Genomic DNA, 23696 nt, shown 5'->3' on the forward strand with positions numbered 1-23696 from the left:
AGCCCCAGTGACGAGAGGCAAACATGGCCCAAGCACCTGCTGACCCTGGCAGCGCGGAAGCTGCGGACCCTGAGGAGAGCTCCCCGAACATGATCGTCTACAGAAAGGTAAGGAGCGGGAGCTGCTTACAGAAGCCTGCTCCTCGCTGGCTGTTGGCTCATGAAAGGATCCTTGTCCCTTCTGAAGACAAAGCTGTGTTGCCATCTGCTTGGATCCATATCTGAAATATTTTTCAGTAAAGTAGGTGTTTTGAACTATAGCATTTGAGAGCTCGGAAGTGTTCCGTTCAGTGGAAGCATTTATGTTTGTTAGTATAAAATAGTTGATGAAAGACTTATAATGATGTAACTTGAAAACTGTAACTTCTTGTGAAGGGCTGTGATGCAACATTATTCAAGTATTATTCAAGTTTACTGAATGTAGCTAAAATAATTGTACATACTTCTAAGCTTTATCACACTAAGCCTAGAGCAGCTGGCATGTAGTGACCTTCTCATATGTTTTTTCTATTTTTCAAATCGCATTTTTTGTTACATAATTTACAGTTTGATTCTTTGCAGGTAGATGTTATTACTTCCTGTTGCATTGCTTAAATTTAAGAGAAGCCTTTCAAGCGCTAGTGAAATATGTATTAGGCAAAGGTAAAATAACAGCAGTGCACAATGTCAAAAACCATTTTTTCCACAATGATAAAGTGTCTTATTCTGAAGCACTTCAGAGGTGGTATTAAAGCTGAAGGAGAACGATCTATTTGTTAAGACAGTGTTTTACTCTGGGGTAGGTTAATATATTATCTATGAAACTGGGTCTCTGTAATTTAATGAAATCATGTAAATATTTTTTTTATTCAGTCTGCAGAATGTTTCTTATGCAGCATGTGAAAGTGCGGGATAGTTCTGACAAAAGTAAAATCTCTTGTGTGGCTCAAATAAGCTACTATTCTGTTAACTTGGGAGCTACAATGCCAGCTGAAATCAGGTTTCCTTATGTAGTACAATCCTGGGTAAAAAAATATTTTTAATCATTTCTACACCTTAGCAAATAGCTATAGATAACTAAAATGTGTTGGGTATGCATCATACTGTGTTCTGCTTGCGTGACTGCAATCTTGATGACTTTCATATGCTGAGAAAATAATTTAGGTTTCATACAAGAGCATGAGTTGTTTAAAGTGTTACTTTTTGATAACCGTGATTTTGGTTTAGTAGTTGCATATTTGGTTTGGAATCTGGAATTGTTAACATGGGAAAATTTTCTGGGTAATGTGTAGGCTTGTTTGTTTTGAATGTGTTATGAACACACTTTGGCTGCTAGTTTGGAAGTAGCAGTAGCTGGTTAGTCAGATTGTCTTTCTAGAACCTGTTCGCTGAGAGGTCCTACAGCAGCAGATGGAAGCAGATCTCGGATATGAAAGGAGTTTCTGGTTGCATGGTCTAGAATTAGGGCACTGAATTTCTCCTTGTGCAGAGAACTCACCTATGTTTGGAAACATTATTTACTTTGTTTGACTGTGTCTCACTTTCTGTTCATCTAATGACATTTCTGTTTAAGGATTTCTCCATTTGTTTGCCTGTTACTGTTTCACTACCGTCACTATAGAATAAGGCTTGTGAATTTGATGTTACAAAAGGGGAGTGCACTCATGACATTTGATTCATCTCTCTATACTGGTGTTCCCTAGATGTCAGTATTATCAGGCCTTTGTAATACAGTCATCTGTCAAAACATGTGGCTATCTTTTATGATAGTATGCCCCATGCACTGTTTAATAATATGAAATTCTGTATTAAGCAAATGGGCATCTGTCAATTTTTTGTGTGTGTGTGTGTTGAGGGTTGTTTTTTTTGCTTTCATGAATAAGGTTAATATAAACTGTTCTTTGAAAAAAAGTTAATTTCTATTCATGATTAACTTTCTAAACCTAATTTACTCTTGGATATTAGTTATATTATGCATCAATTATATGTTCCTTAGTGTTGAGAAATCAGATGCGAAATCCAAGAGAAGACTTTATTCTTTTGATTATCTCCACTCTCTCCAAATGAATGTTTAGCTCTTAATCTCTAATTTCTTTTCAAATGGCTTGATTACCAGTAATGAATGAGGAGAAAACACTGCACTGGACTCCCGGAAGTGCAGAACACAATCTGCCCACATACCATACAATTTAGAGTTGGTATCAGTTGGGTCATACGAAAAAGAAAAAAAAGTTTTGCTTCTCATGGTAGGAATCCTGAGACGCAATTCTTGATCTCCCTGAAGAAGAAATAAAGGTGACCTTCAGTAACAGGACGCAGTCATTCCTGCTCTTAGTGTCAGCTGTTCTGTTGTTTGCCATAGTTGTCATGCTTGTGGGGTTTTTTGGGGGGGGGGGGGGGGGGGTGTAAGGTGGAGGATGGTGATGGGGGAAGCCCTACATGTACAGCCTCAAATTGTTCATGCTTTCTTTACTGAGACTCACTGAGGTCTATTTGAAGCTCAAAAATGGTGAGGGTTGTTTTGGTAGCCTGCCTTTCTTTATAATTGCTGGCAAAAGATGTGTGCATCTAAAGGACAAGTCAGACCTTAGATGATGGTGAGTGTCCCTTTGGAGCAACCTCTGCCTGTTTTGTTTATGGAAAAGAGCCTAGAACCGTCTGTTCTCTTTACTTAGGTACGTAAAGCTAAGTGGAATGAATTTTGGCCATGCAGAACAAAATAAACTAATTTATTTTGACTCCAATTAGTTTGTGATATTCTCTATGGACTCCTGCAAGCAAACTGACTCTTAACTGTTTTGATTGTTACAGCAGATGGTCTCAATGAGACATGTCTTATTTTCTTCTACCTTCAGGGTTAACCTTTTGGGGGCTGATATTTATCAAATTTTGAGGTGTGTTATTTTTGAATGCAAAGTGTTCCATGTTGCCCTGCTGTTCTGGAAGACATCTGTGTGTGAATTAGTAGTGCAGGTGCACTCATTAGTGTGAGTGGTGTTGGGGTGTGTGATTTGCCTCACCCTATACTTGTTAAGATGAATTATACCCTGAACTACGTGAGATGTATTGACTAGGTCCCTATTGATTTTACTAGATGCTCTGACATCCAGCTTTCAGGTGGTTATGTCATGTGGTAGACGTCTATAATTAGGTAAGTTGCGTCCTGCTCCTAGTATTCGGGCTACCTTGCATCTCCCTGTGTGTCTCAGTACTTAGTCCTCAGCTCCAAGCTGGTTATCGGGCTGTGGGTAGCATCACCACAGGGGCCTGCTGTCACTTGTCTTTGTGTGGCATATTGATACGCAAGGGAAAATGTAAGGGTGCCCCCAACATTGCATTGCAGTTTAAGTACTGCTCTGTGCGTAAAAAGTCAGAGCCACGTTTTCTTTGGTCTGGCCACATCTGGAGAAGATGCTGATGTGTTTTGGATTACTACTCGAGGAGGGGTGTGCAATACATGAAAAGACTTTGAAATGCACTAACCTCCTCTTCATGGGAGCAGGTCTCCCTGCACAAGGGCTTTGCAGGTGTGAGCAACATCCCAGTTTTTGCTGCAGTCTGTGAGCATTGTGTGGGTGCTACAGCACGGAAGAAAGACATGGTGAGAGGAGAAAAACACACTCCAAGCAAATGGTAACAGAAAATACCAACTCATTGTAAGCGCCTGTCACTATGCTTTGAAATTTAGCCTCCCTTGATTGCTTTTCTGGCTTCCAAGCCCTGTTCAGTCTGTCCCAGGGGCCCTTTGTCTTATTATTCCAATAATTCTGGGTCTGAAAGTTCACCTTCTCCAGACTCTAACAAAAAGTGAACTGCTCATGGACACCTTCTGGCACCAGACCTACTAGACAACCTATTACCAAAACAGTTTGGCAAATCAAATCTCCTTAGAGAAAAGACTGGAAAAATTGTCATGTTGTTGGAAGAAAGAAAAAAAAAGCAAAATCCTTTGGGCTTGGCTAAATAGGAACTGAAAAAACCAATAAGGAAGATTTGTTTAGGAGTACCTGGGGACTATAACAAGAAGGATGAAAACACAGATATGAAATGGGTAAGAGTTCATAAACTTCACTTTTGGAGATATTTAGAGCTATTCTGAGCGTGCATGCTCTGAGGGATGTCAAAGGGTGTTGTCAAAGAAATGACCTGGGTTATGCAATGTTACGTTTCCATCTCTGCAGTTAAACTTCTCTGGACACATCTGCTATTTTAATCGGCAGTTAGTGAGTTAACTCTGAGTTTCATGGTTACTCATCATAAATCTTTTAAACAAGCAGGAAAATCTGATTTCCAAAGGCAATTACTGTTCTAAGTAAATATAATACAAACTTGCAGCTGCCACAAGATGCTTTCAGAAAATCTGAGTTGTTTTTTTACCTTCAGTATTTGGCAGTATTATTTTCTTTTTAAACTCTCATGTAAGATTTGATTTATAGTCATCTTAAGAAGAAGCAATGTTATGTTAGCAGCTTTTTTCCAGGCAGCTCCCAATGTTCCGGTCAAGGCAAATATCTGGAGAGCTGCTGTGAGAATGGGTCCAAGGTGGTGATGGGAGGGGGGAGGAAGAGCAGAGGCTTGGGAAGACAGAGTAGAAGAAATGTACGGACCACAAAGCAGAAAGATGGCAGAAAGAGGCTTTTGTTAAAATTAGCTTTTCACATTTAAAACTATTATGCAGGTATTGGGACCTGATCAGAAAACCAAGAGTACTATTTGTTTGCTCTTAATTTGTGCTCAATAGCACACAAACATTGATCTTAATAGATCAATGTCCAAGCAACCAAAAGCACACAAAACCATAAGGGGATAGTCCAAGGGATGACATTGTGGCAAAGAAAAGAAAAGCTGCTGTGTGTGAAAATGAGATGATATCTATGCATGGAACTTTTATGCGTTATTAAATGAAAGCAGTCTGCATCTTTTTTGAGGTTTCCTGAGTCTTTCAAGGTTTCTTGGTGCTCTACTGAGAGGCAGCAGCTCATCTCTCTTGTACCTTGAAGTGCCACTGGATTTGTTTGTAAGGATTTCTGTTTTTTAATGATTCATATTTGTAAGGATTTCTGTTTTGTTTTTTTTTTTCAGAGCAAAACGTCTGTGCAGTTTACATTAGATATTGGAAAAACAACCTCTCACCTAAGAAATAGCCTAAATTATTAATGCTTAAAAGGCATTTAAATTGCTGGATACTTTTGGCATTTTTTTAATTTGTCCCTTGAGTTATATTTTCAAGATTTTTCTGCGTAGAGGCTTGGATCCTGATTTTTGTACATGAAATCTGAGATTCTCACATAATTGCTTCTGCTTTGCAACTGGTTCTTTAACTTAAAAATCATGATAAAATGCATGAGTTGATACCACTGCAGACTTATACTCTTCAAGTTTTACCCAAAGATTTGCCTGTGCAGATGGTAGACATCAGTTTAAGACATTTTAAGCAATTTTGCACTTGACATTTCCAAATTTCTACCCTTTTTCCACACTAAAAGCAATAACCCAGGATTAGACTAGGATTGAATTTGAGAGTATTTATCAGTACTTCGGGAGTAGAAACACATCACTTTATAAGTAATCCCCAAACCAGCTTTGTTAATGCTGGAAAATAAATTTAAACCCAGTCTTGTTAACAAGATGGGTTAATATGTGAGTTACGTGTCAGGGCAGCTTTACCTCTGCGCTTCTGTATCGCACATAGAAAAGCAGGTTACTGTCAACTTTTGTATGCAGCCAAGGCACAAGAGTATTTGCCGTTATGAATTAACTGTTACTGAAAAAGCTTGCTAATTTCTTCAACGAAGTGATTTGTTGTGTCAGTAGCTTATGCTGCATAGGGTGGTGCAAAGAGGAAATGCAGCAGTGGTGTCAAGTTTAGCCCTGCAGAGACAGAGAAGCTGTACTGTAGGGGACAAAGAGCAGGGATGGCTGGGTCCAGTTAGGAGCAGCAGAAAAGAGAGACCCATGTGTGCTGTAAGTCATAGGAGAAGCGTAGTCTGGTGTGACATGGTGATGGAAAACACAAATAAAAGCTCAGAGTGTCTTGGAGAAGCGTATCCAGGGGTGTCAATAGCATTGCGTAAAGAGCCAAGGATGGAGCCTCATCTAGGTCATGGTGTAGTCTTCTCTCGTCATCTCCTGTCTTAAGAGAACATGATCTGATTATACAGGATGGACTAGAAATGAGCAGCATAGTTAGCTGAGCAAAGCGAAGTAAGGCAGGAGACGTAATTACTCTGCAAGAGTACTCTGGGATGGATGTCAGGCAGGGAGAAGACCTAACTAAGCTGAGGACAGTAGTGGCTCACATGCAGGTTTTTATAAATTTATGATGAATAAAAGCAATCTGGGAATTAGGAGGTTGTTCCTAATTCTAAGAAAAGCGGAGCTCTGCAGCAGCCACTGCATGGAGTAGTATGGCCAAGGAAACTAACAGTTTTACGATACATGTCAGTACGTTTTTGAATAGGACTGTTTGAATAGGATTGTGTTCCTTGCAAAAGTGGAGAACAACATGGTGAGCCAACAAGTTGTTCTAGCTTTGCATTTGTACCGTCCTCAGTTTACCCTGAATGGGAGCTAGGATACATGTGAACATGTTTTATTCATGCAACAGCAAACAGTTTGTACATGTGCAGGTGCCATTGAACTTCACTAATGCCACTGACCTTGGCTGTAGCTGTTCGGGGAACCTTGAGGTATATGAGGTATCTGCCATGTAAGTGGCAGAAATGTGTTTTTCTTCAGGTGGAGGCAATCCACCTACAGGGAGGGCTTGTGGGCACTTTGTGGTTTGTTGTTTTGAGGAAACAGCTGAGCCTTAGCTAAGGTTGAAGATCCCACTGAGTAGGTGGTGTGCAAAGTTAAAAATAAGGAAATGCATGTAATGTGGTAGGTAGACCCTCTAACTATTGGCTTTTTTCTCTTTTTATATACACCCACATCCAGATACACATACTTTTATGCCGTTGAGGTAATGAGGATAAGCAAGCAACCTTTATATTTTTCCTGGCTATAATGGTTAGCCTCATATAGGATATATAAGGTTATAAATCTTTCCGTTCAAATTATTCTGCTTGCACAGAATAATTCTTCAGATTCTACCCACTTGGATCTGTCTTTCTGTTCTTGGAAAAGGTGGCCTTAGCTCTAGTGTATTGTGTCTGTCTTTGTAGTTAGAGATTTTGCTGATAATCCTGTAGCCTTTTTTAATTTTCTGTAGTTTTCTCCACATTCAGAGTAAGTTGTTATATTTAAATTTGTTTATTCAGTTTTCTTTCCTCTCTGGCTGTCTTTTCTTTGTTCCTCTTTGTAACTGAAACAAACTGTCTCTTGCACCCATCAGAGTCTAATTACTGTGATCTATTACTTTAGCTGTTCTCAGAGGCAAAAAAAAGACGTGCCAGGACCAAAAGCTATGACAACTTCAGAGTGTATTTTTAGCAAAGCAACCAGTGCAATTTTAGAACATAGATAAAAAGGGAAGGTTCAGCTAGAGGGTAAGATTATCCTGTTCTAGCTGTAGTGTGTATTTGGTGGCTCGTGTTTTTGGAAAAAAAAAAAAAGTTCCCTTCTGCCTCCCCCCAGTATCTTTCCCATGTTGTTGTCAGCATTTTATGTTTGATTTACTTTTGTATGTTGTTTTGGGCAAGATGCTCAGTAGAAGTGTTTTCTTTCTGCCCAGAGCTTTATTTTAGTCATGGGATTGTTTCATTTCAGAACAAAAATTTAGAGAAAGTAGTGTTGGAGAAACTGCACAGGTTGACAGTTGTGTAAAAGATTTTTGCTATAACCTATTTTGCAACAGAAACCTCCAGAAATGAAAATGGGTCTGTGGTACAGTAGACTATCATCTTTTTTGTGACCAGGGCTCAAACGGGGTGGCTTTTAAGTCAAAGAAAAGCAAAATCCAATGTCTCCGTGTAAATTCAGTGTATTGGAGCTGTGTACTCGCACTTTCATAACCGATTTAGCCAGCATTCCTTTTCAGTTCAGGTTGTTATGTCAGGTACTATCTTAAAGTACACTGTGTATACGTGGCGGGGCTGCATGCCATGTAGGGAAAAGCTGTTCACGTTTTCACTGTGCTGGATGCAAACTTTGGTTAGCTCAAGGCGAGGGTGACAGTGGTGCTAATGAAATGCTACAGCATGAACTCACTAGATCATGATAGTTGTAGCTATGCCAGGGGGGGAACATATATTCCTTGTTGTTCCCCCAGCCTTTTAGGCCTCATTATTCTTCTCTGCCCTCAGTTTTTCTTTCTCTTTTCTCTCTTTTCTTTCTCTTTCTCTTTTTTTCTGTGTTATTCCGAGTCCTTAATTCCTCCTTGTCGTTCTCATCAGGGAAAAACTGCTCGGTTCACGCAGTTTAAATCAAGTCAGGACTGAAGTGGTTTGTGTGTTTATTAGAGACCTAATTAACTAGCAATCCGTGAATTACATAAGGAGGATCGATATTCAGCAATACAGTGGGTAAAGCACAATACTGGACACCTACCTACACAATGCTGATGCTCAACTACAGATTCCCCAATGCCTGTCTGTAACTGCTCCCCCCCCCCGCCCCCCAAGCAGTGCTCACACGCAAAGCTATGTGTCCCCACGTCCCTAGATGTGTGGGTGAGGGACGCCCCATCCCCACGGGGCACAGCTCTGGCCCTGGGTGCCCCCCATGCCCCCGGGGTCCCTGTGCTGTTCCCAGCCCCACACGATGGGGGAGCCCCCTCCCTGTGGCGGGGTGCTCGGAGGCGGGGGTCCCGGTGTCCCACCCTGAGGGCTCTGCACACCGTAAAATGCGTTCAACTCGGTTGTTGTCAACTACTGTGTTATCTCTAGGGGGGAAAAAAAAAGAAATGTGAAATAATAATCAGGAAGTGCATGATATTACCAGTTTTAGGGCACATGCCAAGGAGGGAAAAAATAGATTAACGTCAGGAGGCTTCCCCAGCTGATTGTAAAATCTGGTATGCATCCCTATGTGTGTCTGTAAATGTGAGAGTGTGAGTGTATATACGTATATATTGGTGGTCCATGTCTTTATGTCTACCTGGCGTCCAAATAGTAAGGCCTAAAAGAACTGAGGAAATCCTTCTACTTCCTTTTGCTTCTGCCTTCAGCTCGAATCAGCCTGGCTTTGATGATAAATTCATGAGAACTGTAGTGGGGAAAAAAAAGCAGCCCATCTTTCTCCACCTATTGAATTGCATGGCTGCTTTCTACTTACTATGTTAACATATATATATATATATATATTTGTTGTCCCTTAAGAAACCTTCATAATCACTGGGTTTTACTGTTGCTGACTCTCGTGGTTCTGCCTCTGAGACTCGCAATGCTTGGCGCTTCACCAAGTACTGGGATGAAAATAAAGCACGAGTAGTTTTGGTTATTACAGTTTTGAAGGAACGAATGTTCCCCCAGAGCTCTGGAACCTGGAAGGCACTGCACATTAAAACAAAGCAGGATCCTTTTTAAGTACTCTTTGGCTGTTTGTTCCTTTGTTGCTTTGAATAGCTTGAATTGCCAGCTCTTATCTCTATTAATCATGTCTTTGCTCACTGAGGTAAGAAATCTTTAGAAGAACTGGTTATGGTGACCCACCTGACTTCTTTCAAATGCAATGACAGAATACGGGGGAAGTCAGTCTTCTTCCATCTCCAGCATCTGCTCTGTGTATGTTGCAGCAGATCTGAACTGTAGGTCCACAGCATGTGTAGTTAAAAATTTAAAATTTTGCCAGAAGAAGTAGTAATTAAGGTCTTTTTTTTTTTTTAAAGACAATATGCAAACACTGTCTTTTTATGTTAGGTTCTTTTCATTGCTGCAGGAACAAGGTCGTTCTTTTATACGAGGTGGGAATGGTACTACACTCTTCTCTGTGAGAAACGCTGCACTTTCTATTGCATTAATGTCAAGATCTACTGATGTTTCTGCTGGCCTGAGTTAATCTGCTCAGAGCAGGTGTCAGTGCGATGTTTCAATGCCTCTGGAAGACAGAAGAAAAAAAATTGCGTGACCTACTGTACCGGCATACTTATGGAAGGAGTAGGGACTGTAGGTAGTGTTGTATATCTTATGTCCTGATTAATAAAATATCACTTCAGAGGATTACTAACTTCTTTCATAAGGCTCCGAGATAAAGTTTGAGTGGGAAGATTGATTTCAATAAATAGAATTACATGTGCAGGACCATGAAAGTATGCAAATGAAGTTCCATTTAAAAACTCGTGTTTTGCATCCGAAGACATTTTGAAGCACTCTTTTCATGAGAAGCTGTCATACCATGTTCCAGGGGAAGCAATTACTTTTATTCTTCTTTTTCTTTATCGTTGTTGTCATATATCTCATTTTTTCTTCTTCTTTCCTTTACTTTCCATTCCCAAAGTTAAATAAACTGAAGGAAATTAAAATTAACTGGTTAACCAGACGCTGAAATGCAGGGGTCTACTTAAAAGAGGTATTCTCATTCTTGAGTATAATGGATATTTTAGCTCAAAGGCTACATGTTTGTGAGGGAGGTGGAACCCATTCTGGTTTTCTATGACATTAAAAGAGCTTGTTAACATTACCTTGCAAGGAAGTGCTTGGACATTGTATTTTGGGGCATAATTAGGTGTCTCTGAAGGTAAAGTGATGCATGTTTGCGGCATATGCAGGAAGAAATGACAAAGCATTATATAATCTTTTCTAATGCCTTAACTGAGAGTAGAATGAATGGAAAAGGTAGGAAGAAGTATTTAGTCAAGGAACACATTAATTATTCAAATCTGTTTCCTGGTTGGTGTTGACTTACTTTCTCTCTAGACTTGGTCATAGCTACATTTTGTAAAAACGCAGTTCTGTGAGATTGAAGTTAAATAGAAATGGTTCTGCAGATATGTTTTTAAAGTCTAGATAGAAATGGTTCTGTTTACCAGCATCTTCTGAGTGTCTAGTGCTGCAGGGGTCACTTTTATTATTCTCTACCAGTTATTTTCAGTTATGTTTTTCCCCTTTTGATGAAAATAGCTTTGGTTTTTATAGCACATTAAGAATTTTCATCTTTGACTCCTACCATTTCACAAGTTTTTCCTCATCTCTCTCATTCATTGTGGGTTTTAGCAAGGAGACCTGGAACTGGAAAGCTATGGAGCACAATTCTCCTCTGCTTGTTGACATGGCCATAACTGCGGGAGTCGTTCTAGTGGTGTTCCAGACAAAGAGAATATTTCATTCACTGATGCTGTAATTAGATGCCTTTCCCCATCAGTAAATCCACACAATTTTGTTAAACATGGGCTTGTAACTATGTACAAATTAGCTCATTCAATAACTTGCACAAAATGTCACATAAACCTTGGCAGCAGTGGCTTCTTGTCACTTGCGCTGCTTCCCGCTGGGCTCTTAATAGTAAAATTAACTGAAGCTCTGTTAATTATATTTTTTCCATGCATGGAAAAACAGAACTACAGTAATGGTGCTACTGTTATCTGTTTGTACACTGAATGTAGTTCAACCATTGGGTTGTAACTGGAAAGTTATCTGTGCAAAAACAGGGGCTAAAACCACATTTTTTATGCATGTGTGTATATATATATAAATATAATATATATATAAATATATATATGTATAAATATATATATATATAACTGTTTTATATATATATATATAATGTGGTTTTATATATATATATGTTTGTAATGTGAAAGCATCTGTTCTTTGTAAAGAAGGAGCCTAAATAGTTTTCCCTCGGTCCCAATACCAGGAAAGGTGACCTACTTCGGTAGTGATTTCTCTGAAAGCATTTTTGACTGGAAAGCACTTGAAACATGTGGAGCTATAATAAGTTTTACTTTCTGCATGCAAGAAAAAAATCTCTAGTTTATTTTTCAACAATAAAAATGATGTTTAAGTTGTTGATCCAGTCTTTAGGATCACTAGTTCTCTCTTCCTCCCACTAGAGGGATATTTGAGAGTTTCAGGGCATGTAGGGGAGACCTTGACCCAAGCTTGCACAAAATTATGAGAGCTTGAAAGTTTTGTTGTGGTGGCCTGTGTTAAATTGTTCATTGTGAGAATGTGCGTCTGACATTCGTGGCTATTTGCAGGAAGAACAGAGGATCGGAGGAAAATGCACCAAAAGTAGGCAGAAAGACTGTTGCAGACAGCCAGTAAGTGAACTAGAAGGGTGATGTGTTTTGGAGAGACTTAAGACTCGAGATTGCTTTAAGAAAATGGCATTTGCTGACCTAGAATTGCAAGGGAGATTTAGAAGTGCTTAAAGCAATTCTTCAGTAGTCTTAAAAGTATCTGGCTCCACTTACAGGCTGCACGCAAGCTCTAATTGTAGCTTGTTGTCAACATCGTTCTTAATTGTATAACCTTGATTTATTTGAGAAACATTTAGCCCCAGAATGGGGCATTGAGTCACCTCCAAGATGCAGGCAAAGGCACACTGAAGTTATGTGCTCCTAATCTATTTTGCAGTGTCTTGATTAATTTTTCCCTCAGGTGTTTCTTTTGACGGTCTTACTGTTCTTATGGCGTAACTGGTTGAAGTTGGTGGACATGAACTGAAGGCTGGGTGCCCTTTAGGCCCCGGTGGTCTCAATGGCACTGAGCTCAGCTGCCAGGCTGAGCAAGAGAAACAAAGGGGAGATGTGGCCGTATGCTGGGACGTACAGCTTGTGGTTGGGACTGATTTACTTCACTGGTTTGGATGCATTTGGTTAAAGTACTGAGGAAAAAGACCAGGAAAATTAAAGTACTGAGGGAAGAGACTCAATGACCATGGAAACCATTTAAATATGTCAAGCTGCAGAGAGGTCCCCAGAGACATTCAAGGACAAGCAGCTGAGATGCTTCTTTCTCAGTGAATTATGAAAACATACAGGAATGGATAAACTGACTCTGTTATTTCAATTAGTTTTTCCCTAGTGTCTGACTTTTTTTTTTCTGCTCTTTTGCACTCTTATTATAGCAGTTGACCAGCTTTCTGTGCACCAGCTGTGATGCTCCAAGAGTATTTTGGACAGGAGAAGTAAAGTTCTTCGACTGGGAACCTGGCTAACAGGGCGTGAGATTATAAGAAGACATGAGGTTGCTTTAGCTTCTAGGCTTACATTTCACACCCAGACTTTTGTCCAAAGTGTAAGGAAACGATGATGTTTTGTGACTTGCTTGTGGGTCTGTTAGAAATTATTTCATGATGGTTGTGTTTGTAGTAGGCAGAAACCCCTGGCAAAGCCATGACCCTGGTCAACAGCATTTGGGCTGTTGTAGAGAACTTGTAGAGAACTTCTCTGGAAAACCAAAATGAAACAAAACCAAAAAAAACCCCTCTGATAAAAGCTTGAATTTAAAGTAATATTTTTTTTCTAGCTGGTTCTAGCAGTAAAGTGTTTTGTGGTTTTATTTTAGTACTTTCTTTTCTGGTATAATTTTGAAAAAATAGAGCTGGGGTGCTGCAGTAGTATGAATTGAGATGTCCAGAAAATAGCAGTTGGTCTGTCTTGGCTCTGATGGCTGTGGGTTTCATATCCACAGGACCTGACAGTCTTGTCCTGTGGGAATGACCAGTTTAGAATGGATTTGAGCACAGAGCTACACATGGCTAACCCATTACCACCCCTCATTTCAGGAGCCAGGATTTGTCCTGAAGGGGCTCTTCAGAAATTCGTTCCCTTTGGTGCTCAGCAGTTTGGATAAAAACCACACTCAGACTTTGAGTTATCGTCCAATTTTATTGCAGCAAAATTTGAGAAAAGGTCTTAGAAAGGTCAAAACCCAGCCCTAGATTGAGACTGGAGGGTGCTTGTGAGGTACAGAAGGAACCACTGGTTGTCAGTGTTGTTGCCATAAATGAAGCCAGAGCTTCACTAAGTACTGCCTGCTTCTAATGCCAAAACAAAGAAAATAGAAAAAACACCCCAAGCCCAACCATGGGATCAAAAAGGACGTTCCCAGCACAGGCTTGTAGGCAAGCATGTCGTATCGTTGAAAGGGAAGGCGTTTGCCCTAGCTCTGAAATGAAGGCCATCAACAAACATTTTAGTCCCATGATTGAGGTTTACTGATCAATCTTTTCCTCCTCCTAATACCTTCAGGCCATGAAAGTCACCCCTAGTTTCGTTCACTGTTCAGGCAAAACAGTTTAAAAAATGAAAATTATTTTTTATGTAAAGTCACTGTGGTGTTACAGAGGTCTGATGGCATTGTGATATCCCCAGGCTGTCTAAGGAACAGGTCTGAATCATCTTTCATAAATAACGTCTTCAAAATGTATTTGCAACTGGTTGATTATTTGATTAATTGGGACAGAGCCATCTCCCTTGACAGCGCACTGAATACTGTTTTCAAGGATTTGACCATCACAGAGCTGAAGTGGGCTAAACAAAATGAAGCTGCTGGTGGGCATGATAACAAATGACTCATTAAGGGGATTGGTGATTGCAGGAAAAGGACTTCTCCACTGCCCACAGCAAGCACCTTGCAACTGCTGAGAGCAGCTAGGTGACAGTGGCTGCTTCTACCCAGAGCACTGAAAGTTTCATCTGTTCTGTCTTTGGTAACCCCGTGACCTTAGAGTCCATACATAGTAAGAGTTTTTTTTGCTCTCAGACATCTTTTGAGCCTTCATTACTAATGCTGGAATCGGATCCAAGTAATGTCTTTACCTCCGTGGAATGCTCAGTGTACAAAACTTGAAGTACTGCTGACAGAAATGTTTACCAAATGGAAATCTGTATTATCATCCTCGGTTCATGTTTCTTTGAAAGAAACATCTTAAATATTTAATAAGAGTTGTTGTTCATTGTTAGTTTAGTAAGTTTGCAAACAGCTGAACAAATAGCTGAATCATTATAAAATGACTCTGTAATTCACAGAGGGACTAAATGCTGAGAGGTACATTTGTTTGGGATTATCAGGATGAGAATTTATTATATAAAGAAACTTTTTATGAAGTCTTAAGTTCCAGCTATCAGTAAGGAGTTTTATGGGGTTTCTGGTAAGCGTTTTTGTCAAATCTGGAGACGGAGACCTAGAATAGTTCAAGTATTGCAATGCACCCGCTCTTCACAATGTCTTGATTTGAATTCTTTCACTACCTCATTGAGGACAGGTATTTGAATCCAAACCTGTGACATGTCAGGTGCACGTTATCGCAGCTGGACTCCTGACTTTTATTGGCTCTTCTTCTTCCTACCAATCTTGACTTTTTGATTTAGGAAAATTTTCCAGAAACATCACAAGAAACAGATTCCGTCTTCTGTGGCTTACAGGCTGAAAATGGAAATGTGCAGCAAACCATTTAGGTGCATATCTGAAGCCATCCTCCAGATCTTGGCAGGTGCTGAAGGTCAGCTAATCAGGCAGCTAATCAAGGCTACCACTAATTGTTCACGCAGGATGGCAGAGAAGAGCTTGAAGCAGGGCAAGTGGTCCCACCTGTTGGAAAACCAATATATTGAGGAGAAATGGGTTAAAACAGTGCAGGAAGAGCCTCTGGCAGAACTGGTGCTTAGGGTGAAGTGGCAGAGGAGCACTCTTCAACATCGCATCTTGTGTTGAATCTGGCTCACCGTAAGATAATGCTCCCTATAAAACTGGACATTCCTCTGTGGCGTGCGTAATGCTTTTGTGCTCTGTCTTGCTTGCTCCTGAATGATGGAAGCATTTCTGCTCTGAAGCAGGTAAAGCTCTCAGGATTTTCTCCCCTCCTCTTGTCCTAATTGCATACAGAGTCCTCTTTATCTCTTAGGTTTATACAGAAAAAAAAATCAACACAGCTCTGTAATGGAAACGTAGCTCCCATTTATTGCTGTGGAAATCAGGTTAAGTAAAAGCAGTGGCTCTTGGCCTGTTTTATTTAGGCAGGTTCCTTAATTGTGATTCTTCCATTCTTGCTATTTTGGGTCAGAGCTTGGGTAGCCAGGCAGTGGGTATGAAATTCAAAATTTATTTTTTACACATTGTTGAAATAAAAGCTTCTCCTTGCTGAAAAATTAATTACTGAGTGTTCCAGCACCTTATAAGATATTTATATGTTCTCCTGAGTCCTGTCTCTTCCTGTTTCAAAGTGCTGTCTTGAGAGCAGTTCAGGCGAGAGAACTGCTCAGCTGCGCTTCGTAGTCTTCCTCTCTGCCAAGGAGTCTCAAGACAGCACTCGAAAACAAAGAGACATACTCCAGGGACAGTATGAATATTAGATCGCTCTGGTTTAATCATTTGGGATACAGTGACCTCAATTTGCACGTCTTACACTTCGAAGGCAGTGACGGTGGTGAGGCTGCTCAAAGTGCGTCTCAGAATTGTTAGATGTAAGGTGCTTAAGGTATCTTAAAGGAAATCTCAAATGGTTACTGCTCCTCTGTTGCTGTCCACGGTGTGCCCTCCATATAAAGAATTTGATGACACAATCGGTTGTCTCTCTTACTTTAATGGCTTTTTGTAGTGTTCTCGTTTGTGTTCTTTCCTGTCTTTCAAACAAAGGCAAAAGAGCAATTTGCTGGTTTTGCTTTATTTGGGAATACACAGGATAGATGGTGGCCTGATCGATAGCATCCTGGAGTTGCGTGCTCATAACGGGGAAACAGTTGCCAGCATCCAATCTGTTACACAAAGGGGGGGCCCTACAACAGGGGGGTCAGAGTAGTTGTTCTTGCTATCCCTGTTGGAGTGGCAGCAGAGAACAGATGTAGTTCTGGTGCCTCTGTAGAGCTGCTGGGCTGAGTTGTGTTCCTAAATTGTTTTTCAGTATTTGTGTTTTTGTAACCCAGATGTTAGCAGTGGCTGCCTTGTGTTTGTCACTCGACTTTTTGTTGTGGAGCAGCTCTGAGTCAGATACCTCAGTGCCTCCTCTGACTGAAAGAGAAGCTGTCATGAGTTTCCAGCACCTGAACATTGGGTGATATTATTATTATTTATCTTCTTTGAAAGGCCAATGCAGACTTTAACAGGAGGAGAGGAAAAAAAGGGTATTTACATTTTAGTGGAAATGTTTGTCAGATTGCACGGACTGAGCTCTGTGCAGCAGGATGGACAGAAGAAAGACAACAGATCTACAGGCGGCGGTGCTGGTAGTTAAGGGATGATATACAAAATACGGCTTTTGGAAGCAGTGTATGTGCAGAGCTAAAATGAAACCTCCCATGAAGTACCTTATCATGATAATTTGTGGAAACATGAGAATTACATCTTGTTCCATGGAGGAGCAAGGAGACAGAATAATGGCACAGGTTAATATGTCCCTTGGCCAATTTTAAATATGAGGAAAATGCTGCAGGTCATCCTTCTTCATTTATTATTGCTGTCTGGGCAGGCAGTGCAAGGTAAGACAGCTGCTATGTGGTAGCAACTGAGCGTATGAGAACAGAACCATCCCTTCCTGTGCATCCTGGTGCTCTGAAGCCCCATGAAATAGCAATGCCCTTTGCAAATCAGCACAAAGGCACTGGGAAAAGGGAAGTGGTTGCAGGTGGACTGCAGGGTAGGGGAGGGCAGCTTGTCAGATGACTCCTTCTCTGGAATGAAGCAGCAAGTGATCTCCCAGGGCAGGCAGCTGAAGGAAGCCAGAGTTTGTGCTGCACCATCACAGCTGACACCTTACGTGAGAGTGGAGGGGAAACTGAGGCTGGACTCCTGTTCTGCTCTGAGACAGCGCAGGGAATGTCACATTAGGATGCGCACATTTTGTCTCTGCCGCCTCCAGCTCACCTGTATGAATGGGTCTTTGTAAGAATGGCTATGGGAGGATCCAGGAGGCTGCTCGGACTACATGGTGCCTGCCAGCCTGAGTGTCTGTCTGTGTCTGCATCTGTTACTGGGTAGTGTGTAGGGAAGCCGAGGATCCGTTTTAAAGCCAACAGGTCTTTCAGCCAATACAGAAGTTTGCCACATGCCTGTCCCCTGGTGAAAATGTTTGAAATCCCCAGGAGGAAGTCGCTGACACTATTTGTATGCAAGGCAACCAAGGCATCAATAATCCTAGTAGCATCAAAGGTCCCAGTAATCTGTGTTGCTTTATCAACAGAGCCCGTGAGAGCAGTCTCAGAGAAATAAATGCAGAAGGCTCGTGTTAGTCCCCGAGTAGTGAAGGTTTGGAAGGGCAGCTGAGGTGTTTGACATAGTGGTGAATCTGAGGCCAACGTGTGACTTTGTAATGTTGGGAGTGGGGAAGGGGGGTTGATACCCTTGAGATGTACAGAGTGAACTGTTCTGCTGCCTTCCATATTGTCTGTGCTTTCTGGCCTTGTAGGTCACACTGCTGTCTTTTGTCCATCACTGGGCTTTAAGTCTCTGTGCCTTTATTTGTGGTTTTGGGTTGTTGGTTTGTGTAAAAGCAGCATGTTTGGGTGTCTTGTCCTTGCTGATTGCACTAGCTACTTTGACATCAAACTAGCAATATAAAGCTACCGAGAAAATAGTGTTTGGTGTGCAGCTTATTCTTAGTTTTCTCTACTTTTCTTTTTTAATTTTAATGACTTTTGGGGAATGCTGAACTAATTAAAGTGTCCAGTAGCTTTCAGTATGTAGTTTAGTCTCAGACAAAATTAATATCTTGCTTTAGCCTACTATAATTCTGGAGGAAAGTAATTTAGTGGTAATAACGTTAAAAAATCAAAGCTAAATTTGCTGAATTGGAAGTGCCTCAGTAGAATGGGGCTTCTTTCTAACTAATGGATTCAAATTAAAATGAAATAAATACCCATAATGTTTCTAGAGATTTTACTATACATAATTTCACAGACTACTGAAATGCAGCCCCTCTTAGTTGAATAAGTTTAAAGTTCAAAGCTGAAAGCTGCTTAATAACAATGAGAGAGCTGAAAAAGTGAAGTGTATATGAAGGGGCTAGAGAAAGACTTGGCTGGATCAAAATGTAATATCTCAAGCTGGAATTTGGTCCAGGAGTTGGGGCCAATACCTTTACAGTCATTAACAAAAAGCAAGTATTCGGGGGGTAGCTGATGTTAAATTCTGAAAGTTGCCTGAATGCCGTACTGAGCAAGGCATTTGATCTTGCCCAGCATATTACCAGCACAGCTCCTGAAGGACACCACATCTACTTTAAGTTCTTCCAGCTGCCAATTAGAGTTTTACTTGCAAAAATGCAAATTCAGGCTTGGCTGTCCTGAAGATTCCTAATGGCTTAATCCAAAACCAATTAAAGCATTGCACGTGCTTCCCTTGCCTTCAGTAAGCTTTTGATCAGGACTTGTGTTAACACACATGAAAAGGCTAGCTGGATTATGCTCTAAATAATTTTATTGTAACTGAATAAAGTGTGTGTGTGTATTCCTTTATATCACAGAATTGTCTAGGTTGGAAGAGACCTCCAAGATCACCGAGTCCAACCTCTGACCTAACACTAACAAGTCCTCCACTAAACCATGTCACTAAGCTCAACATCTAAATGTCTCTTAAAGACCTCCAGGGATGGTGACTCAACCACTTCCCTGGTCAGCCCATTCCAATGCCTAACAACCCTTTCAGTAAAGAAGTTCTTCCTAACATCCAACGTAAACCTCCCCTGGTGCAATTTTAGCCTATTCCCCCTCGTCCTGTCACCAGGCACGTGGGAGAACAGACCAACCCCCACCTCTCTACAGCCTCCTTTAAGGTACCTATAGAGAGCGATGAGGTCTCCCCTGAGCCTCCTCTTCTCCAGGCTGAACAATCCCAGCTCCCTCAGCCGCTCCTCGTAAGACTTGTTCTCCAGACCCCTCACCAGCTTCGTTGCCCTGTTCATTTAGCTATGTTTATCCTCGAGTGTCAGCTGCAATTTAAGAGGTTCATGTAAGTGAAAAACCTGAAGTCCATTTGTACTGAGAAGAGAGCTCATGTTTGCTAGAAACCAGGTTGTTGTGTGGTTTTAAAGTTAGGCAATGTAGCTGTTGAAATGTGGTGTCTGCCACCACTTTGGGAGATAGCAAGGAGTGTAGAGCTTGTTTGGCAGAGAGCTTTAAGTCCAAGTAATGTGGTCTACCGAGGCAATCAGGGACCTAGAGTATGCTTCTTGTGAAGGCGGGCTGAGGGAGCTGGGCTTGTACAGCCTGGCAAAGAGGAGGCTAGCGGGAAACCCAACAGCAGCTTACAGAGGACAGGAGAGCAATTGCAAAGCTGATGGAGCCAAGCACTTCTTGGTAATGCCAGATGATACAACAAATGACTCTGGCCATGAATTGCAGCTTGGGAAGTTCACGTTAGATGCTAGGGGGAGAAAATTTCTCTGAGGGTAGTGCAGCACTGACCACGGTACCCGGAGGGGCTGGACCTGCTACCCGTGCAGTGTTCCTGTCCGTGGCAGCCTCTTCTCATGGGGGCCGTGGCTGAAACGCTCTCCCCAATCTCCCCCACCCAACACGTCTCTGGTTTGCTCAGTGTGCTTGTGAAAATGAGCAAGAGGGACTTGTGAAAGTAAAGGCTGCCGTGTCTTCTAGATGTATCTTAAATTACCTTTTGCATATTCTGCTTGAGCTTGTGGGAAGGGACTGACAGCTGCTGGTCTCACTCAATGGCATTGTTCTAATTGGGTTTATGCAATAAGATTATTTTTCGTTTGATTATTGAATCCTTCTGGATGTGTCCAGCAGTAGTATAAATTCTTTACATGCTTTTGCAGCAGAAAACCAGGCCAGATTTTTTTTTAGTTGTTTCAACCTTAAATCCTCCACGCATAATTTCTGAGCAGTAGTGTGCTAGGAAACTAAGTAGGAAGGGGAAATTCGAGAAGAGTAACCAGTGGACTGTTAGATATGGGCAGTACAGAAAATGTCCTCTATTAGCAGAGGGCACATACGTACAATATTCATATTCTCGCATATGCAACATGCGTGTGCATATATATGCACAGGTATGTCTTTGCACAGATAAAGTATATAAATGTGTGTAGGGTTTACGGTATCTGAAAAGAGAGGGAGAAATAGCCTGTGATGGAGACAGAGGAGTAAAATTCCACAGAGCTGGGGTTCTATTTCTGTCTTTCTTCAATTCAGTTGACTTCAGCCTGCTTTAGTCCGTTCAATGAAAAATGTCAAAGCACTGCTTTTCCTGTATCATTCCCTTCCTCTACCAGTAGCTCTTTCTTGCTGCCAGAAAACAACTCATGTTTTGTTTTTTAGAAGGCTTTGACATTTCTTTCTGTTCTGATGCCAAGTAAAACCAAGACGCTATAAAAATAGCAAAAATGAGATGATGCACCTCTAGAGTTGCTATCCAAGTAGTCATCATCATGTTGCATGAAAGCTTTAAAGCACCTACGTAGTTTAATGTTGTAATTAAGGTAATAGTAAAATTCTTGCAAGTTTTGGAGCACCAGGTAAGTTTGTAGGAGAGTGTCCCATCCTGTCTCAAGCTTGCACAAAGCCCCCAGCCAATATTTCCCCTGCCCTGCAGGCTGGCACCCTGGGGAGCAGTGAGCATTCCCCAAGGAGCTCTGTCCCTCGTGCTGTAATAAACAGTATAAATCTGCATTAATAACCTGAAAGTGTCCCTCACCCTATTTGTGTATTCCTGTTTCTGGGCAGTCTAGCCCTTAACCTATCGATTTGCTGTGTCATTAGTGGATCTGGTCAGCTCCTGCTGTGCATATCTCATGTTTTCTCCTTCCACAGCTTCTCAGCTATGGCCACTTCCCTTCATTCCCCTTCCTCTGATATTTATTTTTGCTCTAGTTTAGGTTAAAAGCCTTAACTACTAAAGCATTTAGAAAACAAAACCAAGAAAACCAGCTCTGCAGAAGTCTGTTAGCATTGCTACAGCCCTTCTAGCAATCTCTGTGTGTATTCTCTGCCTATTCTCTGCCTATTCTCTGCGCTACCCAGCACTTAGCCTGATGGCCCAGGACTTGAGCTCAGTCCTGGTTCCAAATTGGGCAGAGAAGGAGCACCATCCTAAGGGAAGAAGCTCAAAATGTTTTAGTTGCAGCTGTCTTGTAAAATCAAAGCAGCGTTTCCATCCTTATGGGTGGCAATGATTTGGATTTCTTGAGATGCATGTATAGGTTATCACATAAATATGACTTTAAAAGCAAAATAAAGTGTTCTTTTATTCCTTTAGAACTAGATATCACATGAAAGAGTAACTGAGATCCATATTACGGAAAAAGGTTATTTGCTGCTACCCAAACTTAAAAAATAGATGACTTGCCAGTCTGTCTAGTATTTAGTGGAGACAGGAATCTGGATAATTAAGTGACTTTGTAGTTTGAATAACTAAGGTTTGTGGAAGTGTTCTTTAACACCAGTGGAGCAAATGGTTACAACTTACTGTATTTCTCAACCAGCCTTTTGGATCGCAGAGCTGACCTCTCCCAGCTATTCCCTCTTTATTGTACTCCCTAGAGCTTAGTGGCAGTAGGTGTAATTACTCCACCAGGTCTTAAATGTTTTCAACTGCTGAGTCTTTGCTCTTCAGTGGCAGGTAGTATGAAATGATCAACATTTTATATTCCTAAATGAGCACTCGTGCTCTAGAAGAAATGTTTCTCCTGCAGTTCAGTCTGGGTCTGAAGCATCCTGAGGTACATAAACAGGAGGAGGAGGTGATGCTACGTTCCAACAGCCTCTTACTTTTTTTTCTTAACCTTCCCTTCCCCCAGAGTATTGAAGTATTTGTTGAAGTTCCTACTATGACAGTGTTTAAGTCTCCTGGGCAAACTTTTGCAAGCTTTCCTGTTGTTGACGTTCCCTTCCACATTTACATACAGCTTACAACGGATGGGTTAACATCTGTTTCCTTCCAGTCTGTCCCTCTTCCCACAAGTGCCAGTGATACCAATTCTGATGGTAGGTATGGCATTTATGAATGTCTCTCGCTTGCAGGATGGCAACTCCGCCAAATCAGGCTATTCAGATTATCACGTGCTTGCTGAACGTCCAGATTCAAAGCAATTATATGGAGGTTGAAGGCTGTATATGTAGACGTGTTGAACCACTTATTTTTCACAGTGTATTGGGTTGTTTCTGTCCAGATTGGCTGTCTTCACTCCTGCTCCATTTGAGGGAGAAAGAAACAGTGTCAAATAACTAAATCAGGCAAGGGGAAAAAAAAGCTGATGAAATGCTATTTTCAGGTTTGTAGGGTGGTGTTTGTAAGTCTGTAGGAGCTGAAGCAATTTGAAAGATAAGACCTTCATTTTTCTGATTTGGAAGACTATCAGGGCTGGTGTGTTTCCAGAGTACTGAGCTGATCTGTAAGTAGCTAAACTGCCCCCCACCAATGTTTTAGCCAATAAATGAAACAACATTAACCTTACTTTGTTATGGACATGTGAGTCAGTGAGCTAGAGCACTTTCCTGTATTTCAGTAATTAATCTTAAAAGGAACTGTTTCCATTATCAAGAAGATCACTATTTCATTTTAATGTTTATGGAATTGCATCAGGAAATCGCTGGAGAACAGAAAATGGAAGGACTTTTTAAAAGGCATCGATAGATCCTTTTTCAAACTTTAACACAGTTTACTAAAGGCTCCTGCTTCATAGTCCATAGTACATAGATCTGATCATTGTTTTTGAAATAAGATGTTTTTTTTCTGTTGTCCTAGTTTATCTGAAATCATATCCTAGAATATCTATAGGAGATTTATTAACTGATACTTTAAAGAAAAAACATCTACATGAAGTTTATTTATTTATTTTTATTTGCCTCAATCTAATGAGTCTGAGCTTACCTCGGGAGATCCAGTGCAGACAAGTTACCTTCCCAACAATAGTTTCTCTCTCATCTTGCTTCAACTCTCTTTG

General features: G+C 41.0%; 1 protein-coding gene across 21 annotated transcripts in view; it reads left to right on the forward strand.

The window, feature by feature from the left end:
* Positions 1 to 23696, forward strand: part of RGS6 (regulator of G protein signaling 6) — a 281434-nt gene that overhangs the window by 25152 nt on the left and 232586 nt on the right. For 18 of the 21 annotated variants that reach the window (XM_080596046.1, XM_080596036.1, XM_080596026.1 and 15 more), the window contains one exon: positions 3 to 107. In XM_080596046.1, coding sequence (XP_080452172.1) covers positions 24 to 107 — 84 coding nt within the window. In that variant the 5' untranslated portion in view covers positions 3 to 23. The other 3 variants (XM_080596025.1, XM_080596029.1, XM_080596038.1) reach the window with 1 other exon arrangement.

The sequence above is a fragment of the Anser brachyrhynchus genome (assembly GCF_964034855.1).
Source record: "Anser brachyrhynchus genome assembly, chromosome: 5".
NCBI classification, from domain to species: domain Eukaryota; kingdom Metazoa; phylum Chordata; class Aves; order Anseriformes; family Anatidae; genus Anser; species Anser brachyrhynchus.